General features: G+C 37.0%; 1 protein-coding gene across 4 annotated transcripts in view; it reads left to right on the top strand.

Moving 5' to 3' along the window:
* Positions 1 to 18250, top strand: part of ZNF804B (zinc finger protein 804B) — a 240017-nt gene that overhangs the window by 170982 nt on the left and 50785 nt on the right. Inside the window, exon 2 of one of the 4 annotated variants that reach the window (XM_071805151.1) lies at positions 1118 to 1225. The exons of 2 other annotated variants lie outside the window; for them this stretch is intronic. In XM_071805151.1, the coding sequence (XP_071661252.1) occupies positions 1118 to 1225 (108 nt within the window). The remainder of the gene's footprint in view (positions 1 to 1117; positions 1226 to 18250) is intronic. One more of the 4 variants, XM_071805153.1, reaches the window with a different exon arrangement.

Raw genomic sequence — 18250 nt, 5'->3', positions numbered from 1 at the left:
CAGCATAGTTAAACAGTCAATATGCTCCTTTTTAACAGTTTCTGCAATACCAATCTCATATGGCTGATAGTTGAGACAGATGCACTGTATAAGAATTTCACAATTGTACCAAATGTGTGTTGGCCTCTTACAGCCTTCTGTTAGCAAGAAAATGCTTAAAATGATACCTACTACAATAACTTCTTGCTTAACTTTTAGAATAATCTAAACGGAAGAGCCAAAATCAATATTTCAAACCTAGAAGAAAAAGTGGTATAGCAATGTAGTTTAAAATACATATAAACAAATTACTATATAAAACAAGCACTCAAAAAAATTTAAAATGTCAGTATATGCAAATACATAGTTAAGACACCCAAACAAATTTAACTTTATGTACACCATAAAGAAGACAAAGATACATATTATATACAGCCCACACTTCTAAGTGGTATAAACTTTGTTTTACATATCTATATATCTATCTAACTGCATTTATTCCTCTCTTGTAAATCATTTTCTTGGAGGTTTAATTGTCTTTTGTATTTAGAATAATGTCTCATTGAATGTATACAAATGTCAGATAATAATTAAGTCTACTCAAGACATCTGCTTAATGCCACAGCTGTGTTAGGCAAAGAAACAAAGCCCAAGATGCCCTGAAGTGGCAGCTAAGCAAGTCTGTACACAATATGTAGGATCCAAATATTTATATGAGTTTTGAGGAGTTTTCTGTTTGATAAATTTCATATTGTTTCTACTTCATGCATATGAAAGCTGACATCACAGAATCGTAGGACCACAGGATAATTCAGGATGGAAGAGACCTCAAGAGGCCTCTAGTCCAACCTTCTACTCAAGCTGGGTCAACTGGGATCTCAGACCAGGTTGGTCAGGGCTTTGTCCAGTCTCGTATTGAAAACCTCGAAGACATAGGACATGAAACCTCTCTGGGCAATCTGTGCTACTGCTTCATTGTCCTCATTGGGAAAAGGTTTTCCCCCATATCCAGTCTGAACTTCCCTTCTTTCAGCTCATGCCCAATGCCTCTGGTCTTCTCATCGGGCACCCCCGTGAAGAGCCTAGTTCTATCTTCTTGACAATCCCTTATAAGTACTGCTGTTAGATCCCTTCAAAGCTATCGCTTTTCCAGGGTGACGAAGCCATGGTCCTTCAGCCTCTCCTTACAAGACACAAGCTCCATCTTGGCCATCCTGGAGGACCTCATCAGACAAGGAAATCTCTTGTACGTAGGTAATGCAAATATCTTGAATTGCCCAGATAGAGGTTCCTGATGCCACCATGTTAAGGTACTTTAGTTGTATCACACAAGAACATTCCTAGAACATTAGCAGTTCTTCATTTCCTTCACTTCTAGTTCCTAGCCATTGGATGATGTTTCTGCCTGTGATCTTATTTTTCACTTTCAAAAACTGAAATTACACACACACACACACACACACACACACACACACAAAAAAAAAAAAAAAAAAGTTGGACTGGTTTCAGCAATGACTGTTCACATTTTGGGCTAAACAAATCTTTAGTGGTCTTATGAATTATGCAGAGACATGAAAAAATGTGATGGCTACATGTGTATTAAATAGCAGACTTTTATGACAAGTGCAACGTATAAATAATATCTGGTTTCTTAGTGTGCTCTGTCTACTAATTCATCTTCATATGCTAGTGACATACTTAACATAAGAATTTTTATGCCAAAAAAAAAGCCCTAAATATGAAGGGCTTACTGTGTTGCTACAGTTTACTATTTTCTTTTTAATTTTTTTTTTGCAGGGAGGGAATTTCTTTGTAATTGTCCATATAAGTAGCTATTTAATATTTTGATATACACTCAATCATTAAGTAATTATATTTTAATAATTACAGTAATACTACATTTTTGGTTATTTTTTATTCCCCAGTATGCAAATTAAGAAATTTAACTTTTACAGGCAAAGTAACCTAAACATACTATTTCTAAAAGAATCATTAATTAAGGTTTCACAGGAAGTGAGCAGTATGACAGCAAATCTTTGAAACCATTTATATATTTCTTTTCTTGCTCGGTTTACTTTAATCTTTTACTAATTTATTTTGGTCACTTCTCATGTGACTCTGAGGTAGGGAGGCTGTTAGGCTTGAACTTTACCCTTATACTAAAATGATGATCTGTTAAGATCATGACTTGTGGTCTAACAGTACAAGCAGTTTCTTATAGGTGAGGCAAGATCAGCCTTTTCACTTCAACTCAGAAAAGGCACTTGAACTCAGTCGCAGAGCAGTGGGCAATATTGGATGAGAGACAGAAACATAGAGTCACTCAGCACCATGGTGTGTATTTTTGATAAAAGTAATACTCCTCTCTGATGTTAAACAAGCGGAATAACGATCATGTGCGAAATGGCTATACTAAAAAGTGTGAAACAGAACCAAAGAGTGTTCTAAATGGAGAATTTTTTTTCCCCCTGTTTCAGGAATACTTTCTACTGTGTTATTAAGTGCTATTTTGCTTCTTTCTTCTTTATACAGGTATATACCTACAATTGTAGTTTTGCACATCTTAAGATTTGTGAGCATTTGTGATTTGTGAAATGATTACGTGCCCTATGCCAAAAAACCAGAGTTCAGACTGGTTACCAGATGCAATCTTATTTTGTAGCCATGAAGTTGCAAAAATATATTTGTCTCTCAGTTACTGGAAGTACTGTATAAAATTAATGGGAAGCTCTCTTTTCCAAGGGATCTTGTTAACTTCTTGACTAATATTTTAACTTTTTTTTTTTTTTTTTTTTACTGATGCCTTTAAAACATGCCATTATATAATTAGACTTGGAAAAAAAAATCAATGAAATCTCTTACTTTTTGTTTAGAATGATTCAGTGAAGATAGTAATAATTATCATATACATCTGCTATGGCAAATTTCACTTAAATTTACTCTTTGTATGGACTGAATTTATATTCAATTTGTTATCCCTTAAAATGTAGTTTGTTTGCATGAACATAAGAATTTTTTCATATGTCACAGAATCTAAATTTTTAAAGGTGTTTCATTTTAACTTTGATCTTTGCTGTTAATAGTTTTATCCTAGGCATGCCAAAGGTAGACTTTGCAGGACAAAAATGGAAGAATGATCAGCTGGACTGAAATTCAGCTGACTGCATTTGGACACAAATTTGTGACTAGAGAACGAACCAAAAAGTCATTATATTTCTCATATTCTCCCGATTAGAAACAAGTTTCTGCAGTCATCAGTGTTTTGTCATAAAACTTATCTACGCTTTCTTAAGCAAGACCACTCCCTTCATCTGTATTTATGCCCGATTTCGATTAGGACTCTTGAGTACTACTGCAATATAAATAATTAATAATTAGAATTATGATGATAGTAGAAGGTTTGAATGCACAGAAAAGGGAACATTTGTATTCTGTTTACTGTTGATCTGATTAACAATCATTGTTTCTGGAAACAATGGTACAATGATAACTAAAATCAATATCATTCTCTTGGCAAAATGGCTTGTGATTTTTTGTTATTTCTGCCCTCATTTGAAAAAAAAAAAAAATACTCTCAAAATCCTTGTTCCTTACAAGACTACATTTTTTTCTGATATAGAAACTTGATGCAGGATGAGCGGTGAGTTTATGTTTTCATTACAACCTGGCACCACAAACTGGCAAAAAAATGTCTATTTTTATTTACTATTTGACTTGCTCTTCAATGTGTCATTTAGTACTTACAACCAAATTTGTCCATCTAATTTGATTTGTCAGTTGCATGAAGTACAGATTATATAAGGAAACAGAAAGTTAGAGTGTTGCCAGTTTGGTAAACACTTTTTGCAAGAAGTATAAAAACCTTAATAAGATAATAACAAAAGAAACACAAAACAGTACTAAAACCAAAACCACAACATTGAAACTTTGGGCTATGGCAATAAACAAACTACATATGGTGTCAATGTAGAATGGGAATCAAAGTAGAATTTTTCCCCGTTGAGAATTCCTACAGAGAAAAAATATCTGCAGATATTGACATGGATTAAATATTTATTTAAACCAGTGTCTTTGAATCAGTTTATTTTTAAATCTTCCTAAAACCACTGGGTACAGTAAGCTATTAAAATTGTTACAGTGGATTTTAGTTGATTTCAGAGAAGTTATTAACTCTGCTAGAGAATTTATTGTTTTGCTGACATATTGGAGCTACGCTTTTGGCCAACCTACTCTTTACTTTCCAAACTTTCATGCACCTTGTTCTTAAACATGCAAATATTGACAAGAATTTTCAACGGAAAATGCACATTTACATGTAATTGGTGCAGAATACTCTGATGACAAGCTCGTTGCAGCTCATTATTAGTGGAAATAATCATTCCTGGAATTTTAGAGGTTGCAAATGAGTTTCCCACTGCAATCATCTTCCATTTGCTCCAGCACAATAAGGGATGATCAAATAGCCAGTTATGAATGACTTGAAAAATAGCAAACGATAAGCTATATAGCTCCCCAATTAATAATAAACTTCTTCTTAACACGCAGAATTTTAAGGAATGTCCTTGCTATAGAACTGCAATTTCACAGCATTTATCAATGTTTACCATTTAATCAAAGAACCAGTGCTCATAGACCTGGCTTCTATAAAATGAACCATTTTTTTCTGATTAATTTTACAATAAATTAATTCACAGAAAAGTTATGTTCTCTAATGCAGGACGGTGCTCGATACCCAGCTCCAAAGCCATACTCTCCTGAATGTTTTATTCCTCCTTGCTTAGTATTGCTACCTGTGAACTCATCTATGAAGACACTGGCAATATACCAGAATAAGCGGGGATGTTCGGGGTGCTTTGTCTCAGTTTCTGCCTACAAAGACCATTAAGTTTCCAAATGATGTGTTTAAATTTGTTATCACTGAGCAAATAAGTATTACATTATTATCCATTTTGAGCATTTTTTACAGTCCTGATACTCAACATTTACGGACATCAAAGTGTGGGCAGAAACATTGAGATGACCTATATTTTACAATATAACCATCCAGAAAGATGAGTAGTAAAGTTTGGGGAAAAAAAAAATCTTTGCTGTTGTTTTCACATAGAGAGAAGTGAATATAATTCTTTACAGAGGATCAAAAATAAATACCTGTTAGATTGTGGAACTGGTTGTAAGAGTATTAGGGATATGGAGCTTTAGTGAGCTCTAGGGATAAGATATAATTAAAAGACTCTGCCAGGATTAAAAAATAAAATAAACTGACTGAGAAGATGAGTATGATAACCATCTATAAAGCTTAGCCATGGAGTGGTAAACAAAAAATCACCATTTCCCTATGGAGTGTGCTAAACAAAAAGTCATAATCTCCCCACAGGCCACCCTCACAACATGGTATTCAGGAACAATATTGAAATGCTGGCACAGAATCTTATACTTCTGTAGTGGAGAGAGAAAACAAGGCAAACAATAATCCCAGAAATGGTCAATCTCGTTTAACTTTAGTTATCTAAAATCAGGTGTCTAATTTATTCATCCCAGGCCCTCAGCATTAAGAACATTTTATCTCATCTATTTTAGGGCCCCTATTTTAAAACAGCCATTGTTCAAGTAAGAATTATATCTCTATTGACTGCAAAGGAAGTCTAAAGTGAGTGGTGTGTCTAAGACCAAATCTAATTTTAAGATGGTTGAATCAGTGTGAGTAAATCTATCAGTGTACTGTTAATCACAATTCAATGGTAACAAGCAATATGTTGAATGAATTTTCACCCTGGATGTAGAGACATACCATTGAGGGCTAGTTTCAGGACTCAGCAGTTTCCATTCAGACATGCAGGTAATAGGTATACCTTTGTAGGGATTCATATTATACTGTCATACAGAAATGTCGGCAGTGATGCCGAAGCTGAATATCTGGGATGGAGTAGTAAATTGTCATAACACCTGAGCCTCAGAAAATATGTGCATGTGTATCTGTGTTTCTGGATGTCTATGTAAATTTGCAGATAACCACCCTTGTCTGTCATTCATTATGCAAAGGAAAGGATCTAAAAGTGTTGTAGAGTCCTTCTTACCTCAGAGCATTTCTCTTGACAGAAAAGCCTGATCAGTGCTGAGAAAGAGGAGTGCATCCTGCATGTGGGGTTCAGTGACTGATGCCTTGGGGAATTATGAGATTATATTTATTGTTTGTATTACAGTACCATCTGGGACAACTAGGCTTGGAGCTGGAGCCTTCTGTGGCAAGTAACATGCAAACAGCCAGAAGGTATCTGCCCTGGATTTGTTATAATTTAAATTAAAACACAAAGGACAGCAGATGGATATAGAGAGATAGAGGGGGGAGGGAGGGAGAAGGGAACAGTGAGATAATACAGCATCAGTAGCCAAAACACCTTCTAGTTTTGCACAACAGCAAAGGAAAGGCTTCCCAAGCAAAGTGAGGGATAATGACCTTGTGACTTGCTGGATGTTCATAGACCTTCAATGTATGGGAGATCCTGAAAGTAAGTGTGAAGGTGTATTAAAATCCAAACAACTGAGAGATACACATTGATGAGTTTGGATTGTGGGTTTAAAGCAGGGAAGAATGACATCTGAGAGACCACAGGTAATGTGAACATAAACTGTGTTGAGTTTTGACAGTAACAACAGATATTCCGTAAGACTCATTCAGGAAAGAATTGACAAAGACTATTTTAGCCAACATTCAACCAAATTTTTTATTACCACGTCATTATAATTACAATTATTTCGTGTCTTTCAATTACAAAAAGAGGAAGTCTTCAATATATTTTTTTTTTTAATTGCTAATATGCAGCAGGAATGGATTTATAAACACCCAAAGCTTTAAAGCAATTCAGTTTGTTCATGACTTGTAAAATCACTAGTTATCACACTTTGAAACTTGATTGGATAAATAGTTACATAACTGAACGATAATTAACTGGGCCCACTCCAATAGTTTCATTACAAAACAAGAGTGAAAACATTACAGGTGCTTCGAAACTTACTGAATATCTGTTCTGGCCTTCAGGGGTTTAATTTTTTTTTTTTTTTAGAGAGCCTGGCAGTCTGAGAATCCATTTAATGACCTTGAATTTGAAGTTGCTCCACTGCTGCTAGATTTTGTGCCATTTAATCAGTTATATTCTCAAGAACATCATGCAACACAAGTAACACAAGCTAATTCAAAACTGTTAGATAAGGGGATCCAAGGCATTAAAATCTTGGATCTGAATTTTTAAAATATGCCTCTCCTATGTACTTGGGCAATTTTGATACACACGGCTATGCACATACAAGAAAAGGGAATCCACTACAAATCCTGCAGAAAACTATAACATGAAGCTTTGCTCCTGAGGAGTGAGCTTGTGATAATAGCTTTGTAGGTAAAGTAGTAGATTAACATATAATATCTAATATCAAATAGAATATAAGAAATTACCTGCTCCATTACCCATGGCTTTAGCACAACTGATAAAAGGGTTTAATCTCTAATAAAATCATAAATAAAAATTATTTCCATTGTCTTTCTCTTTTGTATTTTCCTCTAAATTCTTCAGCTTTTATTAGTAGGGGCAGAAGATAAATAGTCAAATGTATAAGATTAGATGCCTTTAGCATGTTAAAACAGAGTGAAATATGTTTATTTGCTTGTTTTTTTTAAATGGATAAATATAAATAAAGCAGCAGGGTCTGATGTAGCCATGTCCATTTTGCAGATTGCAATTCTCTCAATCTAGACTTCCATAGCTATTTTAAATGTACTGTGTGCTGCTGAAAACCGTAAAGTGTGATGAAATGTGATTTAATCGACCAGAGTTTGATTAATAAAACTGAAATGTCAAGTCATTTAAGATTAATACGTGACTTTTCTTGCACTCGTATTTTCAACAGTAGTTCAAACAGTGAAAGTGCTGGAATTTGTTTTAGATAGTATTTGTCCCCATTTTAAATTGAAAAGCAAATTAAATTAATATTGTATTGGGTAGTGCAGTTATATTTTGCAGCTCAGCAAGGAAGAAGGTGAAATAAAGAATTTTAAAAGGCATCGAAGACATACTTGGCTCTGGTGTAAGCAGAGTATGTAAGTTTACTTAGTTTTGCTGTATCTCAGTTTCTGGGAAGAAGCAGATGAAGTCTATGGGCTTGGTGTTGACAGAGAGAGGAATAAAACGTACCTTTTAAAGAGCTGATGCAATTTGCTGTATGTTCACACAATTGTGAAATTGCAAGCAATTGAATTAGTCATCTTAAGGAGTTTCTGCCTGCCAACACAGATGCAGCAATGGACACATTCCAGCCCATCCAAATAGTAAAGCAAAAATTAATTAGGTTTCAGGATGCGGGTGGGCAGATGTTTATTCCTGTGATCTCCATCCTGAGGATTCCTGTCACTGTTGTTTACAGCTGCCAGTAGAGGCAAAGTTACTGAGCAGCGGATGCTGAAGAAACTGCTACATATAAAAGTCACATTCAAGACTGGATGCATTTCAAGATGAGGGCACTCTATGTATCAGTGTGTCCAGATTCTCCCTCCTTAGCACATTGTAGAGACTGTGGAGTCCAGGGGAACTGTGCCTTCCTTTGTGCCCTGACACCTTTCATCTGTCACAGTGCTGTGGCGCTTGAGGGTAAACTGTGAGGTAACTGTCTTCTGTGGCCAGTGAGGAGACAAGAAGAGGACATACATGATGGCATGGAAAATCAACAGATTATTCAAAATGTACTTTTTCTTTTACCTTGTATTTATGGGTTTGATATCAAATTTCCAGAAACAAAAGGAAGTTATAAAACACAGGCTACATAACAGAAGAATACACCAGACAAAAATCTCACGTTTTACTTCATTAAAATTATTGAACTACACAAACAACAAATGCTGGCACAATCTATTTGATGATAGAGTCATACAGATCAATGTCTTCACTTGCCATTTAGTATCACTTATTGATTTGACACCATTGTCTTCACAGGCAGTTCTTAACATTTATCTAGTGATAAGTAAACACACACTGTGGCAAAACTGTATATTTCTGCATATTCTTTGTAATACATGTTACAGAAAATTGCTGGGTGAGGTACTGCTAGGACAGCACAAAAACATGGTTTCTATGGCAGCATTTTTTCCCTGCTGGTACATGCTAGGACAAGGTTTGGCTTTGAAGTAGTCGCAGGTATAAGACTTACTAGACCTATTTTATTTCCCTTATTGGAAAATGGGATGCAGAGGCACCTCAATGAGTAGGTATTTAACTGGTGAAAAAGAAAAGATTCAAAGAGCCATTGTGGTCATATTATAACTAGGACTGCATCTTCAAGCCACTTCAGACCACAGTATGTGTCTTATATCTTTTACTGGAAAGTGGGCTTTTAACTTCTGCTGGTTTCACTTTGTACTTACACAGCAGTAACGTCACAGTGTTTTAGCATATAGGAACTTCCACGTTGCCATTTTGATTGTACTGATGTGTTCAAGGTGCACCTAGAAGCAGACTAGGAGTGCCTCTGAAGCAGACTGTAAAGTGATGTTTACCAATGAGCATTTTGCCATAGTATTGCCTCAGACCTGAGGTTCCCTAAATCTCCAGAAATTCCTGACAAACTATGATTGTATGGCATATGTGCATAATAACAATGGGGAATTACAGTAAGGCTTGATATTTTCTTATATGCCAGAGTAGAGTACTAAAATGGGGCTCACTTTCTGCAGTCCACAAAATGTAGGGGACACAGTTGTGTTAGAAGCACAACAGGAGCACTCTGAGTGTGTGTGCCCACCCTTAGTTTTTCTCAAGGACATATTCAGAGCTGGTTCCTCTGGTACACCAGCAACAGCTGCATGGAACACTGCTGTTTAGTTCGCATTTTGGTTTCAGAAATAACTTTCTTCTTACTGTTTTAATGCTTGGTGATTCATCTAGGTTCAAACACATGCCTTGTGAGTTTGGTGAGCATTGTGGAACAGACAGAATAAATTACAAATTGGCATTGTATTAGTTGAAGGCAAATAGTGCGGCTCCGCAAAAAAAAAAAAAAAAAAAAAAAAAGAAAGGGAGATACAGTTAGGAAATGCCAGAAATTTTGCATAGACAAGTACTTCAGTGCCTCTGTATGTGCTCTGATTCAAGCATTTTCAGTATTTTATAAGGTTGTAGGGAAACAAAAAATATCAGTCACTATATTTTCTCATGTATCTTATGCTAAAACCAACAGAGAAGGTCTGACATACAGCATGGGCACTCCTATTTTGAAAAATGTAACAACAGAGAAGCATTCAGTTTTTTGATCCTGTCTTTTCAATAGCTTCTATCTCATCTGTCTTCTTTCTCAACATCAAAAGCGTTGATACAGATAAAGACAGTGCCGGAAACATTCAGAGTAATTCTGAGACCAATTCCCACACAACAAAAGAGCTCTTCTTAAATAAGAGCATTTTTAACCACAATCTTTGGATCATGTTGATCTTCCTGTAATTATGTAATAGCAAATACAGTCCTACAAATACAAGAGTCTTTTACCAGTAAGACCAATGAGTCTTTTCCTCCTTCTAACCTCCTGTCAGTGTAATGCTCAATCCAGTGATAGGTGAGACAGGGAACACACTATGAGCAGCCTGGATGAATTCTCCTTTTGTCTTTCACACGTTTTCACAATTTTGTCTACATGACTGGATTTGTGAACCAAAACGTGGTTCAAGTTCTTCACAGTGCTTTCCCAGGCTGCATGCCAATTTTGCAGACTGCTGTTGAAAATCTGCTTGCCTGTACGCAAAGCTAGCCCAGTTTGATTAAAGAGAGCTGTGAAATATTAAGAAAGTGTAACGATCAGGGCATAACAGCAAGCAAGTGCCCTGGAGAAGCCTCAGAAGAAGAACTGCGTCAGTCACAATGCATTGGTAGAATGTTCTTATCTTGACATCATCCTTAAGAAAAAATGAAATGTCATGAGAAAGGTAGAGAAATTCCTGCTTGAAAGTGCCAGGATCACAATGGATTAAATTAAAAAGCATAAAAACATTCAGAAGTTTAATGAAATGACTGAGTCAGTAACAGTTCATTTCTTTGGTCCTTCCGGCACATTTCATTCACTCCCTTTTTAAAATTAGATTATTTGTATTCTTTCTAGATTCAGTAGTTCTCTAGCTATTTTATCACTGAATTACGTTACATTTCCTAACTGTACATTTTTTTCCCCAGGATGTGGCATTTACCCTTTTTTGTCCCAAATAGAACCTTTTACATTGAAGATTCATTCTAGATCCTTGGTATTAATTTGTGGTGATTTACATAATCTTTCTAATGTTCTATGAGTGCATGTATGTAGATTTTCTATAGCTACTAAAAATGAGTCTGAGGTCCAGCAAATTAGCAAGCTAATGAATAATTGTAGAAGTTAGCTAGAACTGTATTGCCATAGACCACAGAAATGCTCAGACAAAAGACTTCTCAGTGTTTAATGCCTTTTGGGGAAGCAATTTTGCAAACACTGAAGTGAGTGCTACCTCCCAGGTTGCAAGCCTGAATCCTTAATGTGCGCCCCTGTTGAAGCCACAGGATGAAAACATCAGCTTCTCTGACTGTTTTTGACTCCATGGAACAGAATGCTTGCTTTTGGTCAGAGTTTTGAGGAAGGAGATCTTTTATTCAGATCACAGCCATAAAAAGTTAGAGAGCACTAGAAATAGCATGTCTAGTATTGATCTCCACAATATTGAAGGGAATTCTATTTTCTTAACTTTTTGCATTTTTAAAAACAGACTCCTTTTTTTTGTGGTGTTCATCAGTCTGTATGAGAAAAGAAAATCCCTTTTGGAACTCATTTGAACAAAATATTTAACACTATCTGAGAAAAGAATTTTTTTAAAAAAGCTTTTTTTTCTTATTTTAAAACAAAATTTTATAACACTTTTTTGAGCAGCCTCACAGTCAAGGTGGCTTAGAGTATTAGTGGTCTGTGTAGACATCTTAAGGGGTAATGCATATGAAGTTGATTTTATCTAGGCTGTTGTACACAGTAACTGAAAATTGCCTATGCAACGTGTAATCACTCTTTTCATTTCTGCGATGTCTGCAAGTATTTGTAGGGAAAAATTGCAGTTATGCTGCGTGATTATATAACACACATTGAACTCTGAACTCCCCCAAACAGTCCAACAGACCTTTATGAAATATCAGGAAAAACTATAATTTGTTAAAAGTCCATTATCTTCTTTTAACCAAAACACCCTGTGGCTAGAGGGTAGTTATGTAAACAAATTTATAGTTATTGACAAAAAATTCCGAAGAGTCTCTTTCTAATACCATTTACTATGAGAGCACATTACAAACCCCTACTCCCCATATTAATAGGAGAAGTTCTGGGTTTGGGTTTGTTTGTTTGTTTTTTACTTTATGGTGAAATATAACTTGCAGAAGCAGGTTTTCACATTATTTGAAAGGAGTCACATCAGTCACTCTCCTTTTAATCTAAGATAAAAGAGAATTACATGTGGTGGACCAGCTGCAGAATCAGTGTCATCACTCACTCATTGTTCAGTTGACAGTTCTACCATCCTGGGCTGTCGAAGGACATCCCCCCTGAGAATAGATGCTTGGTCTCTACTGATGCTGGAAGATACAAAGTAATAAATGACCTGAAAATTAGGATTAAAAAGAAAAAAAAAAATGTTTTTTTTTTTTCTTTTCTTTTCGGTGAATAAGTGAAGCTAATGGAACAGTACTAGAACAAGTTTTTACTAACATGCTGTATTAGGGATATAAGCTCCCTCAACCTAATCCAAAACAAGTTTTGAAGTCAAAAAAGTAAATGTCTCCAAATTAATTTCTTATTCCTACAAGGTTGACCTCTTTTCCTTGTCAGCTGTAGATGTCAGCAGAAAAGGTTTGGAAAGGTTTCAGTTTTTCCTTTATCTGTAAGCACTCAATCATCATTCCAAGGTGACACTCATCTCCAGACTGAAATACCTGTTTTGGTGTCTAAACATGGGCCACTGACAGGATTCAATTGCCTGAGCTTCCTCTTCTAGTTGAGATTTCCAGCGTCCCAGGATATTCATTCTACCTGCTCCTCAGGTGCCTCTTCTGGAAATATGCGAATCTCAGGTGGGGTCCAGTGCAACAGGCAACCCTGTATGTCTTGATAACCCCAAGCACCTCAAAAGGCACTCAAAATCCCACACTGAGCCTCTAACCGGCACAGAACATTTACTCTAGAGAACTGCTCATGCTCTGAAGTAGACCCTGAGCACAGGTCTCACCGAACCTTCTTCTCCCAGCTCACTTGCTCAGCTGACAAGGCATCAGATGCAGTTGGTCTCATCAACATCTACGGTAAAAACTGACAAATGGGTTAGAGATAGGATCTAAAGCAGCTTGATGATCTTACAGAGCAATACTAATGAGGCGCGGAATGACCTTACAACCCTTGAGGTTATAAGGAAGGTATGTATTTTTTTACAACATCGGACACACGCAGAATCATTTCACTTAATACATGTGTAAAACTACAGTAGCTGTGAGCTTGGTTAAATGCAATAAATTGTTACGTATTCATGAAAGTTTTAGGAACGCCTATACATATTCATAACCTGTCCCTGAGAAGGCAGTTCTTATTACAATGAGTTCCGGGAGACCATTTCCATAGTCTCCACCTCCAGCTCCTCCTGGTTGCAGCTGTGCAGTGATCGTGAACCCGGGTCCTCTTTCTCTGCACATGGTCATCTTTGGTCCAGTGTGATGAGTTGGTTAGGTCTCAGACTGCTGAGTTGGTTAAAACTGGTGTATCTCCTGTCCTGTGCCCAAGTTTCTGTTATCTAGGTCACCCAAGGATGCACCAAAGGATTATTATCTTTGCAAGGCATCAGTGAAGTCCTGTTTCTCGTACAATAAGTTATACAGAGTTAAGCAAGGCTAGGCAATAGTGATGTGGGGTAAGGTTAGTTCTTTAAATATAAGTGTTAATTGTTAGTTCTTTAAGTGTTAATTAGTTAATTTTCAATTCCCTGTATCATTAAGGACCTATCAGGTAGCACTAGATATGTGTGGGCTGCAGAACCAAACCCCAGCACTCAACTGACTGTAATAGGAGAGCCTGCAGAGTGCATATTTGGATACCCATCTTTAGTGTTTGTCATGAAATGAATACCTTCCTAATGCTGGCACTAATGACTACATGGGTTTGTGCTCAGCATGACTATCTTGTTAAAGTCATCTTCTGTTACTCAGCTGCATGTAATGCTTTGGCAGTCCATGGGAGTGAGCATCCTTATAGTGCCTTCCGCCTCACTGCTCTTAGGAAAACTTTTCTTGGAGCTGATAATGAGAACGCCCTCCAGGATAATCGAAAGCAGAGTGAGGAAATGCTCTGTGGGTGCTGAAGGTCAGCATCTGTTTTCTAGCTTTACTTGCCCTGATATTGAATCTGTAGTTGGATCTTTTTGTGCCTAAACTGAGCAAGCTAATGGAACTGTGCAAGCTTACTACTGTGCACACATAGCAGGTGACTCTACAGCCTAATAATATGCTGTAGTAGGCCTTAGATAAATCTGAGGATACGATTCAAAGCTGATGATGATGTTTTATTGTTTAGATTTTATTTTTTAAATAAATATATAGATGTTGTTATAGTTATATCAATTCTATGTCATATCACCTTCCCATGGTGTGTATGGTACATAATTATTTACATCAGAATTCACACTTTTCAAACTGTGACTAGTGAAAGTCCATTCCTATAATTAGAGTAAAATTAATGCTATACTGCAAATCGAATGACTACTACAGCACTGCCTCAAGTAAGAAAGCATTGCAGGGATGGATAGGAAACATAAAGAAATCCAACAAATTATCTTTTACTATATGTTAGTGCTGTCTATAGAGTATATAGCATATTTAACGTATACTGTGTATACTGTAAAGCAAACTAAGAGGACAGAAAGCATAGTTTGGTTAATGTGGATTCTGTTTCTAAACCATTCTTTATCTTGAATCACTTAAAAATCTACCTGACTGCCTCGAAGCCATACTGCCATTTTTGGACTGCAGGCAATCGCCTGCCCATACCAAGCCAAAGTGTTCTCCTCCATACAGAGATTCTGTGCTGGGGTGATTAAATCCCAGAGGAAAATCTTTCTAACAGCTTTAAAAATACTGTCTCCTTTCTTATTCTTCTCTGCCAAAACAAATTACTAATATTTGCCCTATGTAAATACTCCAATAGCATTCCTTTTGGTAACTCAGCTGCTCTAAGACTGAAAATCCACCCAATAAATCTGATAAAAAAGCACAGAGGAGCCCAAAAGAGGGTATTATTCTAGTCCACTTCAGACACATGAGCATGCAACTGTCATGCAGTTACAGGGAGATGGACAAAATGACCTCGACTACATGTCTTTTCTCTATCAAAAATTGTTACAGTTCTATAATTAGATCAAAGTCATACTTTCTTCAGCCTGCAAGTGGTACCAAGTGTTATCATTATGGCAAGAGAGGACATTTAAACCACTCAGGCAGGTGAAGTCACTGTCACTGATACTATTTTCCTGAGTGCTGATAACGGCTGTTCCACTAATCCAGTCTATAGGCTGCTTTGCTATATTGTAATGATATTTGCACCCCTGGAAGACAGCCACATACTATTGAAATGCTGCTTGATAATGTTTCTGTACCAGTTCTGCTTCAATTGACCTGACTGCAGTGTTATCAAAATGTTCAGTTTATAAAACCTAAGCTATATTTGGTGTCTCCTTGATGGAAAAGAAAAATCGGTCCCCTAACGTAGTCACCTTAATGGATAAGTTATAGATGACACTTTGTTGCAATAGGGAGTATTTTCACCTCAGTGCCTCACTTTCTTTTCACTGTTATTTTAAAGCTACACGTTACTAATGAACTGTCCTTCACTTTTGGACAGAGCAACCCTCTTATTTGACCCCATCTACTCAGTGACAGGCTGAATGCAGGCTTATGGGTGGGCTATGGAGTGATATGTTATTAACATAATTCAGAGAATTACCGTTGCCATTTTTAACATAAAACCCTCAAACCTAGGAAGACATAGAGAACAACCTGGCCTAACAACCCAGCCAACAAAGCACTGTATAATACAGTATGCTGACAAGTGGCCTACTGATGTGTAGCAAAACCTTTGTGCTTTACTGAGTTCATATGAATCAGGGGTAAATTTGGTAGAGCACCTGATAGGGGAAGTTGCAAAAAGGGGATCCTAGTCTGCTCTCACTAGCATGTAACCAGACCTTGTCTACATTAATGAATAATTCAGTATAGTAGGAGTGGATATGTGAATTGAAACAGTTAGTTTTGAGACACCTACATCAAGCTTGTTATTCAGAGATTTCACTTTGGACAAGATCTCGGTTTCTGACTTGGAGCAGTTGTCCCCAGCACACATGTAGCTAAAAGTTGTCTGCAGGATAAGTCATTAGATCTTTATGTTTCCATTACTGGTTGGAAACACTTGACATGCACCCAGGGCAGGTTTTCTCCTGTAGTTTCCCCTGAAAGGAAGCAGGACTATGTAAGTGATTGTCCCCCTGCACTCAGCACTGGTGAGGTCCCACCTCAAATCCTGTGTTCAGTTTTGAGCCTATTGATATGCTAAAGCATGTCCAAAGCAGAGCAAAAAGGTGGTAAAGGGTCACAAGCTGCTGAGGGAACGGGGGTTGTTCAGCCTGGAGAAAAGGAGGCTCAGAGGAGACCTTACCACTCTCTACAACTATCTGAAAGGAGGTTGTAGCAAGGCGGATGTCAGTCTCTCCTCCCAGGTACCAAGTGATAAGACAAGGTAGTGGCCTCAGTTTGCACCAGGAAAAATTTCTTCACCAAGAGGGTGATCAAGCTTTGGAACAGGCTGCCCAGGGAAGTGCTTGAGTCACCAGTCTTGGAAGCATTTAAAAGATGTGTAGATGTGGTTCTTAGGGACGTAGTGTTAGGTTAATGAGTGGACTTAACGAACTTGGGGGTCTTTTCCAACCTAAATGATTCCATGATTCTATGCACTGAAGCTGCACCATGCACCAAGTCAACATGGAAGAAGTGGAGAAGGCTTTTAGGTTTGCTTCAAAAACTTCAATCCAATATACCAATGCAGAGCCTGCCACTCTTTCTCAAGAACCCCCACTTGAGGCAGATTTTTATTTCTAGGGTTAAGAAAGAAAAATTAAATAAAACACATCCCCTCAAACTTAGTTAAAGTTTCTCATCTCCGCTATACAATTAATTACTTTTTGTGAGAAGATTTTTGAGTCTCTTGTATGAGGCACCCTGGCTGAAATGATTTGACTAGAGAAGCTGTTATAGCAGAGCAATGGTTACAGTGCACTTAAACACAATTTTCCAGAATCTGATAAGAGCATGTCAGTACCTTTTGGGGTCTTAGAGTCTGACAGAACCCAAGAGCCCTTGACAACTCAAGGGAATAGAAGACACAAGTCAGATTTCAATGAAAGCAAGATTAACAGAAAAATGGATGTCCACTGTTGTGCATGAGAATACTATCTCAGAATTCTTATCTGCCTGTTTTGCTAGAGCTTGCAAACAATGGAAAAAATAAACTTAAATTCCACTTAAGATTGTGGCACCGCCTGACAATTTGGAGCCCTTGTCCTTCCTCTGGTAACACTGAAAACCTTCTTCATAATCTGCACACTGACACTCATTGCAAATGGAATTCATCCCAGAGCAGAGCACTAGTCAACCTACTAATTTTTGCTCAAGGGAGTGCAGAGAATCATAAGCAGGTTTTCTATGCAGGGTTGAATCTAATCCAAAATTAGATGCCAGTGTCACATCACTACATTTCAGGGCAATACAACTAATATCAAATGCAGGATCTGAGGAAAAATGAGGTCACTTCAGAAGATGTCTTGGTGAGCAATTAGTGTAAGAAAAATATTTTTTTTGTTTGATATAGGATAAATCGGTGGGCAGTAGGATAATTTCTGACTAAAATAATATATTAAATGAGCTGGGTTTGTGCCTGTTGTATAAATATCTTGTTTGTGTTGTCATATTAGTTTTCCATTATTTTATTGTATCCTGACTCCTTTTTTCTTTATGGGAAATGTAAGCATGACATTAATTTCATTATCCGATTCTGCATGCAAGCATGTATTACATTTGCAAATGAAGAAGTGGTAAGGAGAAGCAAATTCAGTAAGAGGTTTATTATGCATGTAAAACCGAGCAAGTGCTTGTTTCAGAACAGTATATCTTGAACAGTTGTGATAAGGATTTCCAGGATTTAAGTA

The sequence above is a fragment of the Patagioenas fasciata genome, chromosome 2, assembly GCF_037038585.1.
Source record: "Patagioenas fasciata isolate bPatFas1 chromosome 2, bPatFas1.hap1, whole genome shotgun sequence".
Lineage (NCBI taxonomy): Eukaryota > Metazoa > Chordata > Aves > Columbiformes > Columbidae > Patagioenas > Patagioenas fasciata.
This window is presented reverse-complemented; position numbering and strand designations above follow the sequence as displayed.